General features: G+C 38.3%; 3 protein-coding genes across 5 annotated transcripts; 1 reads left to right on the top strand and 2 right to left on the bottom strand.

Annotated features, from left to right (window-relative positions):
• Positions 1-1984: 1984 nt before the first annotated feature.
• On the bottom strand, positions 1985-6172 carry prph2a (peripherin 2a (retinal degeneration, slow)). Its single transcript, XM_026915700.3, has 3 exons — positions 5133-6172; positions 4202-4448; positions 1985-3965 (listed from the first exon to the last, which is right to left on the bottom strand). The coding sequence occupies exons 1-3, from the start codon at positions 5711-5713 to the stop codon at positions 3756-3758; spliced, it is 1038 nt and encodes a 345-aa protein (XP_026771501.1). The 5' UTR covers positions 5714-6172; the 3' UTR covers positions 1985-3755.
• Positions 6173-8126: 1954 nt separating this feature from the next.
• tbcc (tubulin folding cofactor C) lies at positions 8127-9373 on the bottom strand. The gene has a single exon (XM_026915426.3). The coding sequence runs from the start codon at positions 9306-9308 to the stop codon at positions 8274-8276; it is 1035 nt and encodes a 344-aa protein (XP_026771227.2). The 5' UTR covers positions 9309-9373; the 3' UTR covers positions 8127-8273.
• Positions 9374-11749: 2376 nt separating this feature from the next.
• bicral (BICRA like chromatin remodeling complex associated protein) lies at positions 11750-20617 on the top strand. Of its 3 annotated transcripts, XM_034309503.2 has the most exons (12): positions 11750-12035; positions 14359-14404; positions 14799-14847; positions 15060-15125; positions 15223-16182; positions 16429-16605; positions 16715-16775; positions 16868-16952; positions 17065-17210; positions 17299-17393; positions 17599-17701; positions 17793-20617. In XM_034309503.2, exons 2-12 carry the CDS (start codon positions 14364-14366, stop codon positions 18266-18268), a joined length of 2259 nt encoding a protein of 752 aa, XP_034165394.1. In that variant the 5' UTR covers positions 11750-12035; positions 14359-14363; the 3' UTR covers positions 18269-20617. The 3 variants fall into 3 exon arrangements, with proteins under 3 accessions (XP_034165394.1, XP_026770934.1, XP_026770935.1); XM_026915133.3 differs by having other exon boundaries at positions 15223-16605; XM_026915134.3 differs by having other exon boundaries at positions 11750-12297; positions 15223-16605.
• The last annotated feature ends 30 nt before the right edge of the window (positions 20618-20647 follow it).

Here is a 20647-nt window from a genome sequence, read left to right as displayed (position 1 = left end):
TGCTACCAGAATCTCAAGAACTGAAATTTCAAAATGGAAATGCATCATAGCCCTGAGTGCAAGTAGTTCTTTCCTTCCCACCAACCAGCTCTCCCCATAACAGGACAGCTACCAACCGGGAAGGACAAAAACCAACACATGCTTCCTCCAAGACATGTGAAGCCCCCTACCATGTGAAACTACCATCCGCATATTTTCAAACTGCTGCTCATGCTGCATCACATGGCAGCGTAACACATTCAGAGATACAGTACATGCACTCACAGATGCCCATGATTGACTAAGGTGGCATTGTGGGGATGCAAAAATTTAAACTGTTACCATTTCATTTTTTTATTTAAAGTATTAATTCCTTAACATACACTATTTTACCCTTTTTGTTACTGTGACACATTAAATGTCATTTTTGTCTTAAATACATTTATATGTCTGTTTCATTTTATCTTAAGGGAATGTTAACTTTTTCACTGAACTGTTCAATATTTTTTTCTCTGCAGCTGGATCTAATTGGGTGCACTACCAAAATTCCAAATGAGACTGCGTATTTATTGCTGTTGAATGTAAAAGCAACTCACCTCACATCTTTATTAAAGTCCTGTTTTCCAGGTACACTCATCATAAAGATCATGTCTCCTTCTCCATATTATAGCAGGACACGTGTACTTTGCTCCATCAAAGCCTGTATCATCACAGAATTTATTTACAACGAAGTTTCACCTTATCAAGTCATAAAACAACCTGTGTACATTAAATGTTCAATAATAAACCCACAAAACTGTTCTGCATCCAGTGTCAATTCACAGTGCTATATATTATAAGTTTAGATTTAGATACTCAATGTTTTTTTTTTCCTGTTTATTTTCCCCTCGTCACAAAATGGTGATGAGGCGTTTCACTTTCACTTGTTCTCTGCAGAGTTTGCAGATCATAAACACAACCCATACTCCTGGAGGCACACACACACACAGTACCAGCAACACACAAATAATTGCTGTCCTCTGTTCATCTCATCAATTGTCCCCCAATATAGATAGAAACAAAACAAAAAGCAGATATATTCATTTGATAAAATAAAATTATGTACACTATATGGCCAAAAGTACAGTATGTGGACACCTGACCATCACACCCATACATGCTTGTTGAACATCCCATACCAAAAGCATTAATATGGTGTTGCACCCCTCCCCTCCGCCCTGCTGTTATAATAACCTCCACTCTTCTGGGAAGGCTTTCCACTAGATTTAGGAACGTGACTATGGGGATCCTATATACACATCTATATACAACCTACCTATAATATGTGTTTTATATATATTATATGCTGAACATATTTACCCATATAAACCATAATATATGTGAAGTACATGATTTTCTGTCACAATAATCCAACTGAGATGCATTTTGTGAGTTACCATGTTCTGATGCTGCAGATAACAGCTCTCCAGATCACTACTCCAAATCAACTGACAGCAGGCTAAGCTGTCTGCACTATAAAGCTGCTTACTGTTTTTTATCAGCTTTAGCAGCAAAGTTGTCCTTCTTACAACTGTCCACCTTCATTTCTCCTGTGGGTTTCCTTCTCCTCTAGTACATACTGTACTGTATGTGACAAACATGTATACGTGAATGCTGCACAACAATTATGGGATTCTTTACAGGCTAAATGTGATTGGATTTGACCCATTTAAGTGTCCTTTTAAAATCATCATTTGAAAAGATAAACCCGAAAACTTATACTTGGTTTCACCCAAGCACAACATTCCTTTGTATATAATTTTATATATCACTTTCTGTCAGTTCAAGAGCTGAGATACATTACTGACTGTTATGCCCAAAAACCTCCACTTCACCTTATCAGCTTGGAAAAATAACAAAAGGGAATAAAAACACAGTAACCGCTATCCCCATTACTACATGTCAAACAGAACGGCATGTGAATAAAGCAATCACACAATTCTCACACTAATCCAAACACTTAAGCAGACCTCCTACAGAGTTCCCAGAATACTATACTGTGTCTATGTCTTAAAACCAGAAGAATATAATCATAACACTCTTAATCCACTTATCGGAGTTTGCTACAGTACTTTTTATTTACAGCAAAATGTAATACACATAAACACTACCTCATATTTAAATTAAGATTTGTTTACATTTATTCACTTGTACATTTAGAAAAGTAAAGAAACATAGAACTCTAAACTATTTACAAAGATATGAGTACATTTATGTTTGAGTCTTTTGTGACTACTCACAGAAATGCATGAAAGCATATTTTAAAGCATGGGGACACAAACCAGGTGAAGCAAAGAAAGTTCAGAGGTCTCAGGTTAAAGTTTAGCTGCCACTTCTAAAGCATCCTGCTGAACTATTCATGTTATCTTTTCCCTTCTGAACCTGTTTCATATTACTCCGCTTGCAGGATGATCCCTTTCCATTCCTATAATTTGCTCAGGGCTGAGTGTCCCAAAAGCATCACAACACAAAGATCATTGTTAAATGGTAGAGCAAGCATCACATTGAACACTCTCTCTCTCCCAGTTAAGATGATCTTAACTTTGCAATGCTTTTGGGAAACTCAGTCCTGATCATTTCCTAAATCCATTTCTTGCATCAATAGTTTGAGCTTGCATAATCTCTGCACAGCTTCTAAGATACACTCTAACACAAAGCATTTTGTAGGAGTATTTTGAGAATAATAGAACTGATATTTACTGCACCTATGTGTCAAAACTAAGTATCTCATGTCAATATGTATACCTATTTGAACCATTTCTATATTTTAATTCACTGTGTTAGCACCACAGAAGTGTTTTACCAGTTAAATCAGCAAAGTGGTGGCTGAATAGGATATACAGTAGGTACACTCTCATTTAAAAAGATATTTAAAAGATATCTGATCGACTTCCATGATCAACGTAGTTGCAGTGTTACTCGATTTGTATGTATGGTTGCTCTCTGAGTTGTATTTTTAAGCAAATGAGGCATGTTCATTCTGCATGTTAAACCAGTATTGCTCACTACAGAAAGTAGAGGCAAAGAATGCTGTGTGTAGCTACTTTCATGGAATGTTTTCCTCATGCATTACTACACACATTACTCTGATCAGCACAGGAGTTGGATTATTTGCAATGTGCCTTCTTTTGTAAAAAAAAAAAAAAAAGAGAAACAAAGTATAAAGTAATGTATGTAATTCATTTGCTCTCCATGTGCACCACATTCCAATCTACATATCAGGAGTTCCTATTCCATTGAGAACAAATCTCAACAAACCAACCATATATACTGGAAACTTAGTTGGGTTATAGTATTTGTTTTTAATAAGTGTTTTGTGCGTAACTGTTTTAAAGCTATTATTAAATGATACAGGTATGCTCTCTGTTTTACATTTTAAAGCCAGCTAATGCCATCCAGCTGTCCACAAACTATAAGCAGAAAAACTAAGATCACTGTGTAACTTTGTAGTGGATTATAGCATAATGAATGATGTCTTGAAAATATATAGCATGAAAAGAAGCAAAGCATGAAAAAAAATGGTTTCAGGTAAAACAGCTCCCACCAAGGAGAGAAATTTCCATTTGGATTTGGACTCATATTTCTTTTGTAGGTCTCGGTATGTAGATTTATCTTCAAATTAATTATATTAAACCACATAAAATGTAGCTGACTTGACTTCATGCTGTATAATGTCAGGTAGGCAGTCTCTACTTTGGTAGGAATGGAGTAGTCAATGTTCTATAGGCATAGCATATTCAGCTCACTGTAGAAACTGCCTGCACTTCCACCCCCTCTTCCACCTGATTGCCTTTCCCCATTGTCTTAATTTTGACTATGATGTCTGTGAAAGTTTCCTTGACTGTTTTCTCCAGGATCCACCCCTCACTTTCACTCTCAGGGTCTTCTGGGTTGACCAGTGTAGATAGAGATGTGTTCACATACTGTAGTCCCACCATCACAGCAACCTGAGACAGGAAAAAGTAAACAAACAAACAAACAAACAAAAAAACACCATAAATATAATCATAAGCAAAATCAAGAAACTAGACAACATTAAAGAAAAGAAAATCATAGGTGTTATTAGTGTTATACTGTATGTGTCCTGATAACTGATATGGTTTTATCCACAGTGTGTTGGTAAATTAAAGGGCTACTTTAACACCCATTAAGGTGTAAAACATAGTACATTTATAAACTATACCTCAAGAATAGTGACGAAAAGCACCAATACACCAATAGTGTTCATCAGTCCTCCATAGTAGAAAACTAGAGCTTCCCTGCAGCCACGTGTCCATATGTTCAGTTCTTCAGTATGGTGGTCATAACTGTAGTGAGCAGAGTTGTTGGTGACTTGGTAGTGAATGCAGGGCCTTGGGGAGCTTGGATTGCAGCAGCTGAAAGGGACTCCATCTAACAAATATTGTCCGTCAACATTGCTGCTGATTCGGCTATAGATAAGAAAACCAATATGAGATGTATTAATATCACAGAACTGCTTCAACATGATATATGTCTACAACCATTGACATGCAGATATTTTAAAATTTAAACTGTTTGAAGAAAAACAGATAAGCAAAAGTAAAAAGGCACATGTACTTAATTGAATATCTCAGTACATTAAAATTGGAATTTTTTAGATTTGTTGATTTACTTGGGCATTGATCATGAAATATCAAATGTCACTATATCAAAACATGATTAAATCCTCAGCAACATTAAGACTTAAGGTCTCTCTATGACAGCCTGATCTATTCCCAGTCAGTCAGCCTAGTCTCGAAGTGATTGAAAAGGACATTAAGCTCTGAAAGACGTCGAAATGTGATTCAAGAAGATTACAACTAAGTCTGAACTGGCTCACGCACTTGATAGCATTTAGTCAACTCACTACTTATACTGCAAAATGAACAGTGAAAACAATTTAGTAACAAGCATATTATTGGATATGACTGAAATATTACAAATTTTGACAGCCGTTTATGCTTGGGCTTACCAATATTTCATTCAATCTACAACACTTCAAATCAATTATAATTAATAAAACTGAATTTCAGTTACCACAAATAGAAAGAGTCTCGTCATTCTATACTATTTATTCGTGTTCCACTCTCAAATAGTTGATGACAAACACTCACTCTTTGACCTCTTTAGAGCTGAAGTCCAAGTAGCGATTGCTAATCCACTGGATCTCAAACCAGTCTTTGTAGTTGTTGTTTCCACAACAACGAAACTCCATCTGCATTAGGTCCAGAGTTCTCTTCATGTAGCAGCGACCAGGTACATCTGTGTCCTTGTAGTATTTCATGCCATTCTTCAGGCCTTCTGCCAGGGTAAATTGTAGAGGGATCCGCATGGTGAAACACAAAAGCGCAGTGAAGAAGAGGATAACGTTGAAGAGCAAACATAAGATAAGGTATGGGTTTATAATTGTCTTCCACTTCATAAACTTGGAGGAATCCAATGAGTCATAGCAGATCTTGCCGCCAAAGGCACTGATGCCGCAGGCTAACAGTCCCACACCAATTAGCAGGTTGGGCACAAAGTGGCTTTCCTTGTTGTCCATAAGCTCACTTCGCTTCCGCAGTTCAATTTTGAGGAAAAGGCCCATGCTGAAGACAAGCACTCCAGCCATGATAGACACCCAATACATGAGCCATAGCATCTGGGCCAGCTTTACCCGTTTTTTCAAGTCAAACTTCACTTTCCAAAGAGCCATCTTTTGGTGCTAGTATCTATAAAGATAGAAAATGTCTACTCTTTTGTTCACCTGTATTTTTCACTGTTAGATGACCTCCACCAACAGTATTTAGAGCCAAATTATTGTCTCAACCAAAGTTTGGTCTGTCTTAGATATAAATCTTCAAACAGCAATTTGTAATCCACTCCAGTTATTTCCATGTCAGATTTCAGCTGGCATAAAGCTGATCTAAAGTCTTTTCCTTTTCAAATAGATTCCTTCCTAAACTAAAATGAACTAAAATGAAGTAGTTTTGATAAATACTGTTGTCCTGTCTTCAGTCTAAGGAACTGAATGACCAATGAATGTTCAAACACAAAGTCATGTTACATCATGCTAAACCACTAATCAGCGTTATCCCATTTACAGAAATCCTTTGCCAGCAGATCAGCCAATCAGTAAGCTGCTATTGTAGTATCTGATTGGTTTGATTCGTCATGTGGTCTCACAAACAACGCTCAAAAGTCACCAGGGGACCAGAACTTAAGAGGACTTAAGACCACACTATTTCTGCTCTGAGGTCTTCGAGTTCAGTTCAGTAACTGGAACTCGTACATCAGTGTACAGGGTTGTTTAAAGATGGCTTTTGTACAGTAATGTAAAGCAGCTGTTGTGATGCATGTGCTTTTTTCTATTATCTATCTATCTATCTATCTATCTATTTATTTATTTACAATTATCTGAATGTCATGGCTAGGCACTACTATGTCACTATGTCATTACACTAGCTATAACATATTGTGTAGTAAGTTGTGAATACTGTTATAAGCCTGCAATATGCTAATAATCAATTTTAGTGTCCATAGCACACATCGACACAACATAAAATTGACATAAGATGATGTAATTGTTCTTCTGTCCTATTCAAAAAATATATATACTATATAAACATATTACACATTTTATCAAGATTTATTACACAATCCACAAATGTTTTATGTAATACTGTTATTTACATAAAACGTGTTTATCTATGTGTGCCACATAATAATGTGTTATATTCACATAATAATGTTAAAGGTGTTAATGTATATGTGATTCCATGTGGTCACTTAGAATGGTTTTTCCACCGTCATCGAACAACCAAAACACCAAATAATGGCACTGATACCACACTTTTCAGACCTCTACCTCTCAAAACCACTTTTCCAACAAACATTCAGTCATTTGGTGTTTTTCTCATGTTAGAGTGTGCTTTGATCCTATCATGAATTATCTGCATTCTCTTCAGAAAGGCTGAGGTTGGAATTTGGATTAAATGATTTTCACCCTCACCAACATCTCAATCCCTGTAGGTAGGGCCTGGAACAGACTGATGTTTTATCGTAGGATATTTACAGTGGATATAAAAAGTTTACACACCCCTGTTAAAATGGCAGGTTTTTGTGACGAAAAAAAACAAGACAAATCATGTCAGAACTTTTCTACCCTTAATGTGAAATTACGACATATAAAAATAATATTATATAATTATAAGTAAAAAACAATCAGAAACATTTTAGGGAAAAATAGGGAAAAAAATAAAAAAGTTACAACAACCTTGTTGCATAATTGTGCACACCCTTTTATAAGGGTGAAAGACTGAGTGGTGTAATAAAATCATAAGGTGCTTCAACACAGTATTAGTATAGGGTGGTGCACACTTATGCAACTAGGTTATTGTACGTTTTTTATTTTTTATTGGGGTGTTAGGCTTTCCTTCAGGTAGGACAGGATACCTGTGCAACTAATAAAAATTAACACAGCATCTGCCTCAACAGGCAAAAGGCATAACTGAAATTAATTGGTCCTGGTTGGTTCAGGAATTATTCTGCAGCTTTCCAGTGGGGTGAAGGAAAGCCTAACACCTCCAATTTCCTATTTATTTATTTATTTTATTTTATTTTTAATAAACAAAATCTGAACGCAGGATAAATTATTTTGAGATCACATCTAAACTTATAACATTAAATTCAAACTTTCAGTCACTGTGAAACCTATAATAATAATAGCTGCTTTAATATGATAAGTGTTTGCACGTGGTTTTATATGGGTTTCCTTAGTGAACTTTGTAATTCATGGTCATAAAAGTAAACATCAGTGTTCCACACATCTGTGTATGAAGCTAATCCAGGTCACATTGTACCACACTGATTCCTACCTTTAATGTACAGTATCAACTGAAGGACATTATAAAACATTCATAATACAATATATATGCAACTGGCTTATAAATAAATTATTAAACATGTATGAAATCTTATTAATAAAGGCAGAGGTATAACTGGTAGAATAAAAATCTAAAACCAATGCATGATGGTGAAGAATGGTGTCTGTCTTCCTGAGCCTCAGTTAAGTGGACCTGTAACTCCTAATCTTAACTGTTAAAGGTGAATAATGAATAAAGGCATAATGCATTCAACATGGCCATGTTTATTTTTAAAAGGGGGTTTAAGACATCTCATTAAGTAGAGCAATCTGTTAGTATGGGCAAGACAATCAGAAGTTAGCTCCATTAGTAATTAAAACATTTCAATTTAGAAGGATTAAAAGTTCCAGATCATGCTTCTGGCTCTGCAGCGTCCCAACAAGATGTCCTCTCAGACTCTGGAATTACAGTCCAGTTAGGCGAAGGCATTCCAGCAGCAAGCCAGTTGAAATCATCCACCTGAGACCAATTGTTTCTTTTGGGGTCCAGTCCAGACACTTGAAAATCATCATCCAGCTCACGATACGTCCAGTTAAAAGGAGCAAAAGAGACTCCGTGACAGTCCTCTATTATTGCTCGGCTAGTGACATGGAGGTATATTTGGGTCGATGTGGTGTTGTGGGTGCGCAGCTGCTGACAGGCCAGTACCAACGTGGAGTCTTTACACTCATCAACGAAAACTGAACTGGACACAGGCCCACTGAGGATCTGGCAACCCTTCACATTTTTAATATGCAGGGTACTTGGTGAGCCGTATAGTCTGACCTTGCAGTTGGTCAGGTGAGACAACAGGACGTCCCTGTTCTGGATCTCTTCTGACTGCTTGATTAAAACTTCATTGTGGGCATTTGAGAAGCCACACTGTTCAGTAGTGATCGCAGAGTCCACCACAGAAAGCCCGGGATCTGCTCTGGGTTTTCCTTCACTGCTGGAGGGAGGGAGTGCAGGCTGCTGACTCGCACCGGCGGCACGCGACCGGAAAGCGAATTTCTTTTTGGGCATCACCTCGGCTCTTTTCTCAGCTATGGAGCCTTGCAATTTCTGCAGAGATTCTTGCGCCTGTCTTAGTTCGTACTGTGTGAGAAATACCGTGCTGTCGTTCAGGAACTTTTGGAGGTGCTGAAGCTTGTTTGTCGCCTCCTCTAAAACCTTCGTGGCTTTCTGGTGGTCAGTCTGTGTGCAGCTTGATAGCAGCTCCTCTATAGCAGCCTTCTCCGCGCTAAAGCTAGCGCTGAAGTAACTGATCTTTTCCTCCGAAACTGTCTGGCTCTCTTTGGCATTTTTGCGGCGCTCTAACTCTTCCAGTCTCGCCTGATCCCGGCGTAAAACGCTTTCAGGGATTTTTACAGCGTCACTTGTACACAGTTCCGTTGTAATTCCATCCATGTTGATCGCAAATAATGCTCCTGCTCAACCAGGAAGTAAATAGCTGAGCTCATGCGTATTCTAATAAGCTGAATGGTGATTGGACAAAAAACCCCACCGCGCCTCTTAGCTTCGGTTTGATTGGTGAATTCAGTCTTATAGCATACACTGACACGAAAACAGGGAGACCAAGGAGCCAGGAGTCATCTACACATCTGTACATCTACACATCTGGACATCTACACATCTGTACATTCTGTAATTGTAAAATGATTTTGGTACACAATTAAATTCTGACAGGATTTTTAAATTTTTTTTTTTATTTTTGAGTTTTGTTTTTTTAATGTGATTTGAATCCCTTGAATAAGGTTCAATAAAAAAAAATTAAGATTTTTAAAGTTAAATGTTACATTCACAACATACACTCACCATCTACTTTATTAGGAATACATATACACCTATACACAGCTCTTTTATGCATTTATCCAATCAGCCAATCATGTGGCAACAGCTCGATGCATAAAATCATGCAGATACAGGTCAAGAGCTTCAGGTAATGTTCACATCAAACATCAGAATGAAGAAAAAGTGTGATCTCTGTGACTTTAACCGTGGCATGGTTATTGGTACCAGATTGGCTGGTTCGAGTATTTCAGAAACTGCTGATCTCCTGGGATTTTCACACACAACAGTCTCTAGAGTTTACACAGAATGGTGCGAAAAACTAAAAACACTGAGTGAGTGACAGTTGTGTGTGTGGAAACGCCTTGTTGATAAGAGAGGTCAGAGGAAAATGGCCAAATTTTTTTGAGCTTCCAGGAAAGATTATATAGTAGCTCATATAATCACTCTTTACAACCGAGGTGAGCAGGAAAGTATCTCACCATGCACAAAACATCAATCCTTGAGGTGGATGGGCTACAACTGCAGAAGACCACATTGGGTTCCACTCCTGTCAGCCAGGAACAGGAATCATCATGGGCACAGGCTCAGTCAAACTGGACAGTTGAAGATTAGAAAAAAATCACCTGGTCTTTTTCCAGTCTTCAGCTGTCCAATTTGAGTTTGCGCCCATGATAGCCTCAGATTCTTGTTTTTGGCTGACAGGAGTGGAAGCTGATGTGGTCTTCTGCTGTTGTAGCCCATCTACCTCAAGGTTTGATAAGTTGTGTGTTCCGAGATGCATTTCTGCTCAATACGGTTGTAAAGAGTGCTTATCTGAGTTACTACAGACTTCCTGTCAGTTCAGACCAGTCATTCTCCTCTGAGTTCTCTCATCAATAAGGTATTTCGGCCTGCAGAACCCCCACACACTGGATGTTTTTTGTTTTTTGCACTATTCTGTGTAAACCATGCCATGGTTAAAGTCACAGAGATCAAATTTTTCCCCATTCTAATGTTTGATGTGAACACTAACTGAAGCTCTTGACCTGTATCTGCATGATTTTATGCATTGTGCTGCTGCCACATGATTGGCTGATTAGATAACTGCATAAATGAACAGGTGTATAGGTGTTCCTATTAAAGTGGACAGTCAGTGTAATTTTGTCTGTGTCTTGGAATCCAAACATTACTTTGTGTCAATAAATTCTTATATTACAAGAAGGCTATAAAAACTATCACACTTCATAATACAAACAATTTATTTATATAATGTTTAAATGACTTTTATCCCATCCTAACTGGTTGGTTATTATTTTCTTATCCTCTGTGTGCACTTCTTTGTATTGTTATGATATAAAAGAAAAAGGGGATAAACATCTACAAATACTCTCCTCAAACACAGACCCCAATGCTTCACTGAATTACACCGAGAAAAAAGTAATACTTGTAAAAAAGAAAAATGTTAGATTTGTTGCTGTGACAGTAAAACAAGTCAGACATTTTTATTTCTCTGCCACTGTTAATTTTATTAAATGTCTGAAAAAAATTTATACAAGACTGTAAACATGTAAGACTGTAAACACTAAGAGAATATAAGAAATAAATACAAAATGAAAAAAATAATAATAAAATAACAATTTCACATTTAATTTTTAAATGAATGCATGTCATTGTGGCCGTGAAACATTGATGTCAATGTGGTAAGAAATTGCATTATTATTATTATTATTATTATTGTTATAATTAATTACAATGAAACAGTAAATACATTTTGCAAAAAAAACATGTTAACATCATTGCCTACTTATATTTATTGCAATATTTATTTAATACAACAAATAAAATAAGACAAAAATAAGAAAAAATTAATCCATCAGTATATTATTTAATAAATAAATAAATACCCTTCAGTGAAACTGTTGATAAATTCAATATAGTATATTTTTTGTCACTTTCCAAGCCCCATTAATCTGAGGCATACGAGGCAATGTAATAATTACAATAGCACATAATGATTGGCTATTTTGGGTGTGGTCCCAGTCGAGACTCCGCCCCCTATCGCTGAAATTCAGCTAATAAGCCAACTGAGGATAAACGATAAACTAAACTCTGACCTGATGGTAGGGCGTCAGAGTGACCTGAAAGGTCAGGCATGTTAGCCTGTATGTGTTTATGTGAAGTGTTAAGGTTAAAGTGGTGTGTGGCACAGTGTTTGTGAGTGAGTGTGGTGTTTTGGGGCTACGGTTGGTGGTGGTGTTTCCCTCAGGGCTGCAGATGCGCCTTCTGCTGGAGCAACGCTGCCTCAGCGGCCCGTGCAGAGATGGCGAGGAAACCCCGGTGACACGGCACTGCTTTTTCATGACGGTGAGTTTCCCTTTGAGTGTATTATAATTTTGTGATAAAAATTTCAAGGAAAAAACACACACGGCCTCCTTCCACCCCTTCCTTCGGGGAGGGAAGAGTGAGCGCGGAGAGAAAAATCTATCTGAGACAGCAAGGACAGTGAGGGGAAAATATATGAGTGGGAGAGGGAGAAGAAGAAGAAGGAGGAGGAGGTGGAGAGGAGGGGGAGCAAATTAAAAGTTGCCAAATGGAGATATTGGGTTTCAAGAGGAGTGAGACAGGAGTAAGGGTTTGCCTCTTTTTCAAAGTCGTCTTTATGTTATGCAAATGGAAATAAATATTTATTGTTCGACACGGCTTACTTCGTTATGTTTTGTCGTCGAATTGGACCCGTTTGTGGACAGGAGGGAAACCTAACGTAGCAGGCTAGCGTTCACTCCTGAGCAGGCCATTAGATCTGGGGGAAAAACTGCTAAGATTTCTTAGGTTTATCTGCTTTCCAATCGCAGACGAAAACGACAACATAGATTGGGTTTGTTTAGCCAAGCATCCGAAATGATGCCGATCAGATCAAACCTGAGAGCGGTCGCTAGTCCAATGGTGGCCGTGTCTTTGCTCTGGGAATCCACCTGAGCAGGAACACAGCGCAGGACCTCTGAGCTCTCCTCTGTCCTCTGCTCTGTTTCTGGACAAAACCAAAGCCTCTTTTTGGTCGTTTTTCCCTTTCTCAGAGCTGCTTTTGTGTCCATTCGAGACTATTCCGAGCCTAATGGCTAAGCTAAAAAATGACTAAAACGACAGAGCTTTCAGTTTGAGATCCGACTCGACTGTAGATAGAGTGAACAGTCCCCCTCTCTGCCAGAGTTTAAATTAGGATGTATATTGAGGGTTGATGTTTTTGCTGCGTCTCCTTTCCGCCCCCCTGACTGCAACAATCGAAGAGCTAAAGCTTTGCTAGCTGCCTATGTTTTTTTTTTTTTTCTTCTTCAAAGAGAGAGGAAGGAAAAGAGACATTTCTCCTCCCTTTGTTTGTCTAAAAAAAGTATTAACGTTACTGGGTCTAACCAAATAAGTACTGTTTATATATATATATATATATTTATATATTGAGCTATAAATATGTAGGAGCCTGACTGGGTCTTGGACTACATTCACAGTGAATGTTATTTTAGTGCAACAACGACGTGAAGCAGCCATTACACAAAACACAAAGTGGCCAAGCCAGCCGGATACACATCTCCGACCTTAAATATACAGAAAACCCCTAAACAAAATTAACAAACGAACATGAACAAATACGCATTTTATTGTGTTGATGTGAAAGTGAAGACGAATTGAACAATTTATCAACAACTGCCTCTAAAATAAATAAGTGATCCAGTTTTACACTGGTAGAGGACTTTAAACCGGTTTCTGCCTCAAACAGTCGTTTTTCAGTTGATGAGTGTGTGTGAGGTTGTGTTTCAGCGACAGATTATCATTATAATTTTATTTAAAAATTAAAAATAACCCTCATCATCGCAGCTTCCTGAAGGTACGTCAGACTCGTTAAATAGCTGATCACCATGTCCTGCCCATCCCCCACATGTCTGTGCTTTAGTCCTTTATATCATTTCAGGTTTGGTTTTTTTAGCCACACTGTCGTATGCCAGTAAGTTTCTCCTGCTACTCCAACAGTGTTTGTTTTGTGAGCGATCTAACATGGTGGTGTCCGTACATTTTGTCTGCGGTTTCTGCAGAGTGGCGCAGTTTCAGGTGGCGGCCGCCATTTTACACTCAGCACGAGGTGCTGCTTTGTGCTGTAGGAAGATATCGAGGACGAACGTGCACAGTCCCACACAAACACTACAGTAGCAAGCCTTTCACATGTTACTGCACTGCCAGCAAAATCCCAGTGTTGACCCACAGTCTTCTTACAAAGCAATGGTTCAGTACACCGTTAAGTTTGTGCTTATTATGATTGAGTTTGATAAACATACCAGAAACTCCTCACACTACATTTCACCTCTCACATTGTTAATTCCTGGTAAAACACTGTGATTATTCCCCATGCTTTCTTTGTACTCATCATGCCTAGCCCCTAAATTCAGGTGTTACTAGTGCAGATGTGTATTTTCAAAAAATGTAAATTAAGAGTACAATAAAAACATATTTGGATGTAATGCCGATAATGCTTAATCTGTCAATTTGTTAAAGAAATGAACTGGATTTCATTTTATGTTGTTGCACAATTTTAAAAAGTACTGTAAAAGGGCTATCTTTCCTCCCTATAAATAAAAAGGGGGCAAGATATCCCCATATTTCAGGGGAAGAAGCTCAGAAGTGTGTTTTCCCTTAACATTAGGTGTCATGGATGATGAAGACGATCGCCGTCTTCTGGATTTTATTGGGTGAGCTGGATTATTGAAGATTATTACTCACCTTTATGATGTACTATCTGGACAAAAATTTGAAACATGAAAAGCTATGCCACTGTTACAATATAAAAAGCAAATAATTACTAATTACTAAACTTGATGAATATAAATTTGTTCCATATATTTTTTTTAAATCAGGGAAAACTTTGAATTAATGCTGCTGTTAATTTAAAAAAAAAAAAAAAAAAAAAAGAAGAGTAAATTAATGGGTTTGAAAAAAAAAAAGGAATTTTTCCTATTGCACAGAAAGATTAAATAATGCATGTCAGATTTAATGATACATGATTTTAAGAACAGCTTTTTGCTGTGATCATATCCTCTAGCCACAGACCATGTTATGCATTTTCTTTTTCTTTTTTTTAAACAGAGATGTACAAGCTCTAAATGACTATCTTCATGGCTCCAATAGCAAATCGGTAAGCTTGTCAGTATTTTTTCAGTGGTAGTGAGTATGTGTTTTTTGTAATGCTCTACAACATCCTGTTTTTGCATTTTCCTTGATCTAACACACCATTCACCATTCATTAGCTAATAAAACCCTTCAGGACTTCAGTTATATACAGGAAAATATGTGCATTGTGGTGGTCGCCCTGGATTTTTTGGCATTCATTTTGTGACCTTTGAACAGATAGAAGAGGATGACCTGGCAAACGCAGCTTATGAATCTGCAAGCTCGTTTTTCACAAATGACACAGTAAGGCTGTTTTATGTTAGAATCTAGATTATCAGTAAGTTCAGTTAAATACAGTTTAGGATGCTAAAATTCTATTAATTTATTTTCTCCTGCTTAGGGTGGCTCAGACGAAGGACTTAAAGATGGCCACAATCATCTGGAAGAGTTTGGTGAGGCTGGTGAATCTGGACTCTCAAGCAGCCTTCAATTCATTGAAGATGAGCTTGAGGGTGGTGTCTCCCCGAGTGGCGGGGTTGATCTTGGTAGTGAGGACCAACCTTTTGATATTCTCCAGAAGTCTTTATTGGAGGCAGATATCACTGAACAGACATTGGCCGAAGAGGCGTTGCTGGACTCTCAGCCAGCTCTGTGTTCTGCCACTGCAACTTTCCCCCAGCAGCTGGTCTCTGGAGGTGTTTCAGGAACTGGACTGGTGGCTCCAATGCCCCTAGCTGGGGCACAACCTCAGGCTTTTATTCAGCAAGTTCCCCAGCTGCCATTGCCAAATGGACCAGCAGGACACATTCAGTTAGTGAGCTCTCTTAATGGAAGTACTCCCTCCATGATGACTATCAAGAGCCTGGAGCGGCCTCAGATCCTCTTGAGGCCTGGTGGAAATGCAGTGATGGGCAGTGCTGGGCAGGGTGCAGCTTTCGTTCCTTCTACACCCGGGCAGGTATCTGTTCCCTTTAATAAAGGGCCAATACAGCTGCAGAATATTATCATTCAGAGAGGCCCTGTACCACAGTCTTTGGTCAGACCTATTCAGCCTAAGGCCCTCCAGACAGGTGGACAAACTGTGTACAATATAAGCAACCTAGGGATCCAACCCAACACCACTACTATTGCAAACCCAGCCAATACTATTGCGTACACAGCCAATGGATCGCCACAGACTACCCAGCAGGTAAAAGTAGTGAGTCAGGCCACCAGCATTGTAGTCCATTCTCCCTTTGGACAGCAAGGACAACCACAGGTCCAGGCCAGTCTTCCCCAGGGGCAATTTTTGCTACCCACTGGCAGCACTGTCCATGGGCTCCAGGCGGTGAATGGCCAGGTGCTTCAAACCAACACTCAAGTGAGTGACCCATCCTTAACTAGCACTACTACGTACTCTATCTTGACTAATCAGAATACAGCTGTGCAGATTATTGCTGGGCAAAATTTTGCAACTGGTGGGCAGATGATAGTGAATCAAGGTGTGGTTAGTGCAGGTCAGATTGGGCAAGCCTCTCCTACAGGGGTAATGCAGGTTGCTCAGAGGCCTGGTGTCACAGCCAAAGTCTGGACCACCAACCCATCACCCACTCCAACCGCTGTACAGTCTTTGCAGGCACCAAACCGTCTCACCATGGTAAACTCCACAGGCCAGACTCATCTGCAGATATCTGTTAGCCCAGGACAGCGTCTTCTGGTGCCTGTGGCACAAAACAACACAAATTCTTCACACACTGCAGTCCAAGAGCTACAGTTTGAGAAGCAGCAGGTACCTCTCAACCAGGTAAGACATTTGTTAGTAATTTCATGCTTTTCCCACTAACATTTTCTCTTCTTTCTGTATCAAATTTATTATTAGTAACTCTAAACAAGACATTTTTCTGATTTAAAAGGACTCCACATTACCAAAACAGAAAGCTCAGACACAGCTGGTTAATCTTCTTGGTACTAAAGGTATGACTAATATATTACATATCCATTTTGTTTTCTTTTTCTGCTAATTGTCAAGTTTAAACATTGTGAAATTCTAATGTTTAAATTCTCAGGTGTGAAAACTCCTGCTAACCAGGAATCCCTTCTCCTAACTACTTCAAAGAGACCTGAAAATCAGCAACTCAGCAGAGGAGGAATGTGAGTGACCCAATAGACTACTCAATTGCCATTTTCCTACCTTTGTTATATTGATATCTACTATTGTATTGATATCCAAAAACATTATTATTTAATCTATACATTTTTACAGGGTTCTTGAGCAGCTAAGGAGGGATCATACCAGGGTCATGTCTCCAGAACGTACACCTTTCACTTCACTAAATGATGTCATTGACAGATTGCTGCCCTATCATGTGTTCCAAGGGGAGCCACCCTGTGAGGAGGATTTTGCCAAAGGTATGATCTTCTACACTGTTAATCCACATTGAAAGTGTATCTATGGGAGGTTTATAATGCAAGCTTTTTGTGCTGTTTGTCTTTGCAGTGGATGAAGAATTTGAAGCAGTTGCTACACAAGTGTTAACGAGAACACAGTCCATGGTAAACAAATACAGGCGTTTGCTCATGGTGGAGGCTGAGGTAGGTTTACTTCAAAGTACCTTTTTTTTGAAGAGAAAAAAAAAAACCCCAAAGCAATCACCAGTCCTGTTCCAGAAGTGTTTTATTTCAAGGAGTTTGTACTTCAGGGACCTCTTCTGCCTATGATTAGGAACATAACCTATAAACATTCCTCAGATCTGTATTTTAGAATAGAATACAATTTTACTCTATTTTACTCTCACAGCGGTCCAGCCCTTCATCAGAAATAGTGATGATTGATAGGACATTCAACCAAGAGGAACGGAACAACTTGACTCAAGACAAACGAATGGTACTTGTAGACCCAGGTAAAAATATGCATTAACTGTTTAAATATACGTTAGCTATTTTAGACATTTATTATGACTGTATCATACTGATCTGTCCTCTGTGTTGCAGATGGCTTTCTGGAGGAATTCTGCTGTGGACCTAAAAAGTTGACTTCAGACTCAGGGGCCATGGATTCAGTTGGTCATGAGGAGATCCCCACTTTGATGGAGACTTCCCCTAGCCAAGATACACCACACATACAAGGATACAGAGAGAGGACAGAATGCCATATAAAGCCTGCTTATAGGACAGAAGCCTATTCAGCTTTTGAGGATCCAGGGGGTGGTGGACATGAAGAGACCTTCAGTAAGAGCAGCCTCGATATGAAGAACAAGAAATCCAACATCATCAGTAGCAGCAGCAGCAGCCAGCACCATCAACACTTTCACCCTGCCCACTACTCCACATCTCCCAGCCACTCTCAGCACAGTTCTGGCCATTTCTATCCCTCTGAACAGCTCCCGTCATTTGATCATGGGCACGTCCAACTATCTGACACCGACTCTGTGCTTGAAGCTGCGGTGAATAGTATATTAGACTGTTAGCATTTTTTTTTTGTTTGTTTTATTGTGTTAGATACTGTCACAATTGTGAGTTGAATCCTGCAACATGTGAGACTGAAGGATGCACTTCAGCAAAACAAATGTTTGTGCACACAGTGTCCCTTTAGTACATGATAAGCAGTGTAGAGAAAAAAAAATGACTGTGCCTACTGTTCTGGAAACGTTTACATGAGAGCCTTTTTGGAAGTGCACCCACACAAAGCAGTAAGGTCTGATGTTTGAAAAATGCTGGTTACACATTATTCATGTGTATGACGTGTGTGTGTTACTGTCTATCTGTAGCTCTGGAACATACCTACTCATAGAGATGCTTTGATCAGATCAAGAATACTCTTGTACCAAGTTATACTATTTGTGGAGGTTTTCTGTGTCCTTTTAGTTTAGGTGTAGGCGGGTCTTGTGTGTCTGGAAAATCATCACTTCGTAAGACTTACTGCTTATGGCTTTTAGCTGTCCTTTATCTTTTGATAAGATTGTTGCAGTAGTTTTTGACCAAATAAGGCATCTAAATATAGGCACTCTTAGTTGTTTTAAAGTGGTAGTATTTAATCCCAGTCCCGCAACCTCCTTGCACTGCACATTTGTGTTTTCATTATTCTTTTAAATTTCTGATTTACTTATAGAAGAGCTTGAAAATTAGCTGAATGACTGAACTGGTTGAAATCCTAAACTATGCAGTCCAGGTGAGGAATTGAATACTGTTGTAAGAGCAACGACTATGCTCGTTTTCTTTTATTTAGCATTTAGTTTTGTACCTTACAGGTATGTGACCTCCTGTCCACAGAGACAAGCTCACTTTGAGTGTTTTTTTTTTTTTTTTTTTTTTCTTTTTCTGCAGGGGAAACTAAGTCCTCAGATTGAGGGTACAATGTTACATTCTTTTATGCTTTATTCATTTTTTTTTAAATGATGTTTTTTTTCCCCCCTTTATGCTGCTTCTAGTCCTGGATAGAAAACCTGCTCGTGTGTAACTGTAGGTTGCATTTCCATGAGCCCAGAGAGATACTGTCCCCAAAATTTTCATTTCCCTTGTGGCTGGTGTTCCCTGCTGGTCAGGCTATGTTCTCTCTGTGGTTTTCATTCTTTGGTTGTAGCAACTAACATTTGCACACACAAACACAGTGTCTTTTAGACAACAGTGTTTTCTGCAGCTTGTTGCTAGTCACTATTTGGTATTTGGTAAGTGATTTGAAGTACCAACATCATCTAATGTGGAAGAGACTTAAAGCTTTGCCCACCCATTTGGTGATTTGACAGAGAGTGACGAGTTACCCATGTGTCCACCAAGTTAATTTTATCATGAGAACATATTTTAAAGCCACAATCACAAATTTTAAAGCTACTTTATATAATATGATATTAGTTCAAAGAATTAGAATTATCTTCAGTCATCAAATATATTACATGTTAAGTACATAGATTTCTACATTATACAACTGCTGTGAGCCAAAATATTTTTAGAGAGACTTTTGTAGTATTTCTAGAAATACAGACAAAACTGCTTAGATCTTCTTAGAAATGTGGTTCTTTTGAAAACATTTTTAATATTGCATTCAGAGCACTTTTTAGGAATTTTAGGTGGCAAACTGGATCCCTCATGCAGCATTTAGGGATTTCTTTGCCACCAATTAGTAGTTCTGAAATTTCTGACTGTGGCTTTTTTCTGACTGCTTGTAACAAGTTAATAACTTGTTTACTCCAACAACAGGAGTGAGACCAATGCAGCATAAACAGCAGTAAATGGCTTGATACATTCATGTGTATGTATGTTTTTGTGTCTGCATGTTGGTATTGCTTGTGCCTAAAATATGATTTCCTTAATCAACAACACTATACTGTATATCTTTCCCAGCAGTTCAACCAAATATGATGAACAAAATAAGTTGTGATGTGATGTCTGTGATCTGAGCTTGTGTGGGTGAAGGAGGTTCAGCCTGAAGACCTATTTGTTTGAGGGGCTTCTTTGCCTTAGGAGAGTGTATGTGAAAACAATTTGAACATTGTTTGTTTTACGGTACTTATGTGGCCTTCAGTTAATCCCAACACCTTCATGTTGAAAGTTTGAAGTTGTCACCATGCTTGTAACATTTCATTTTCATACAAAAGTTTATTTGCAACATTTGTTTTGTATTAAAAATGAGAGTACAACAAAATATTTATAATTTTTGTAAGAAAAGTATGGAAAACAAAACAAAAAGGAAGTTATTTTTTATGTTGGGTATACCTTGTTTATGTGAAATCAAAATATATGGTCAGATATTGATTTATTGTTTAATTTGTGCTCACTACAACAGCAAAGATCAATCAATAATAAATTCACTTTGAATACAACAGTTAACTCATGTGGTATTTGATTCACAT

This window comes from Pangasianodon hypophthalmus, chromosome 12, assembly GCF_027358585.1.
Source record: "Pangasianodon hypophthalmus isolate fPanHyp1 chromosome 12, fPanHyp1.pri, whole genome shotgun sequence".
NCBI lineage: Eukaryota > Metazoa > Chordata > Actinopteri > Siluriformes > Pangasiidae > Pangasianodon > Pangasianodon hypophthalmus.
The sequence above is the reverse complement of the archived record's forward strand: the minus strand, read 5'-3'. Positions and strand labels throughout refer to the sequence as shown.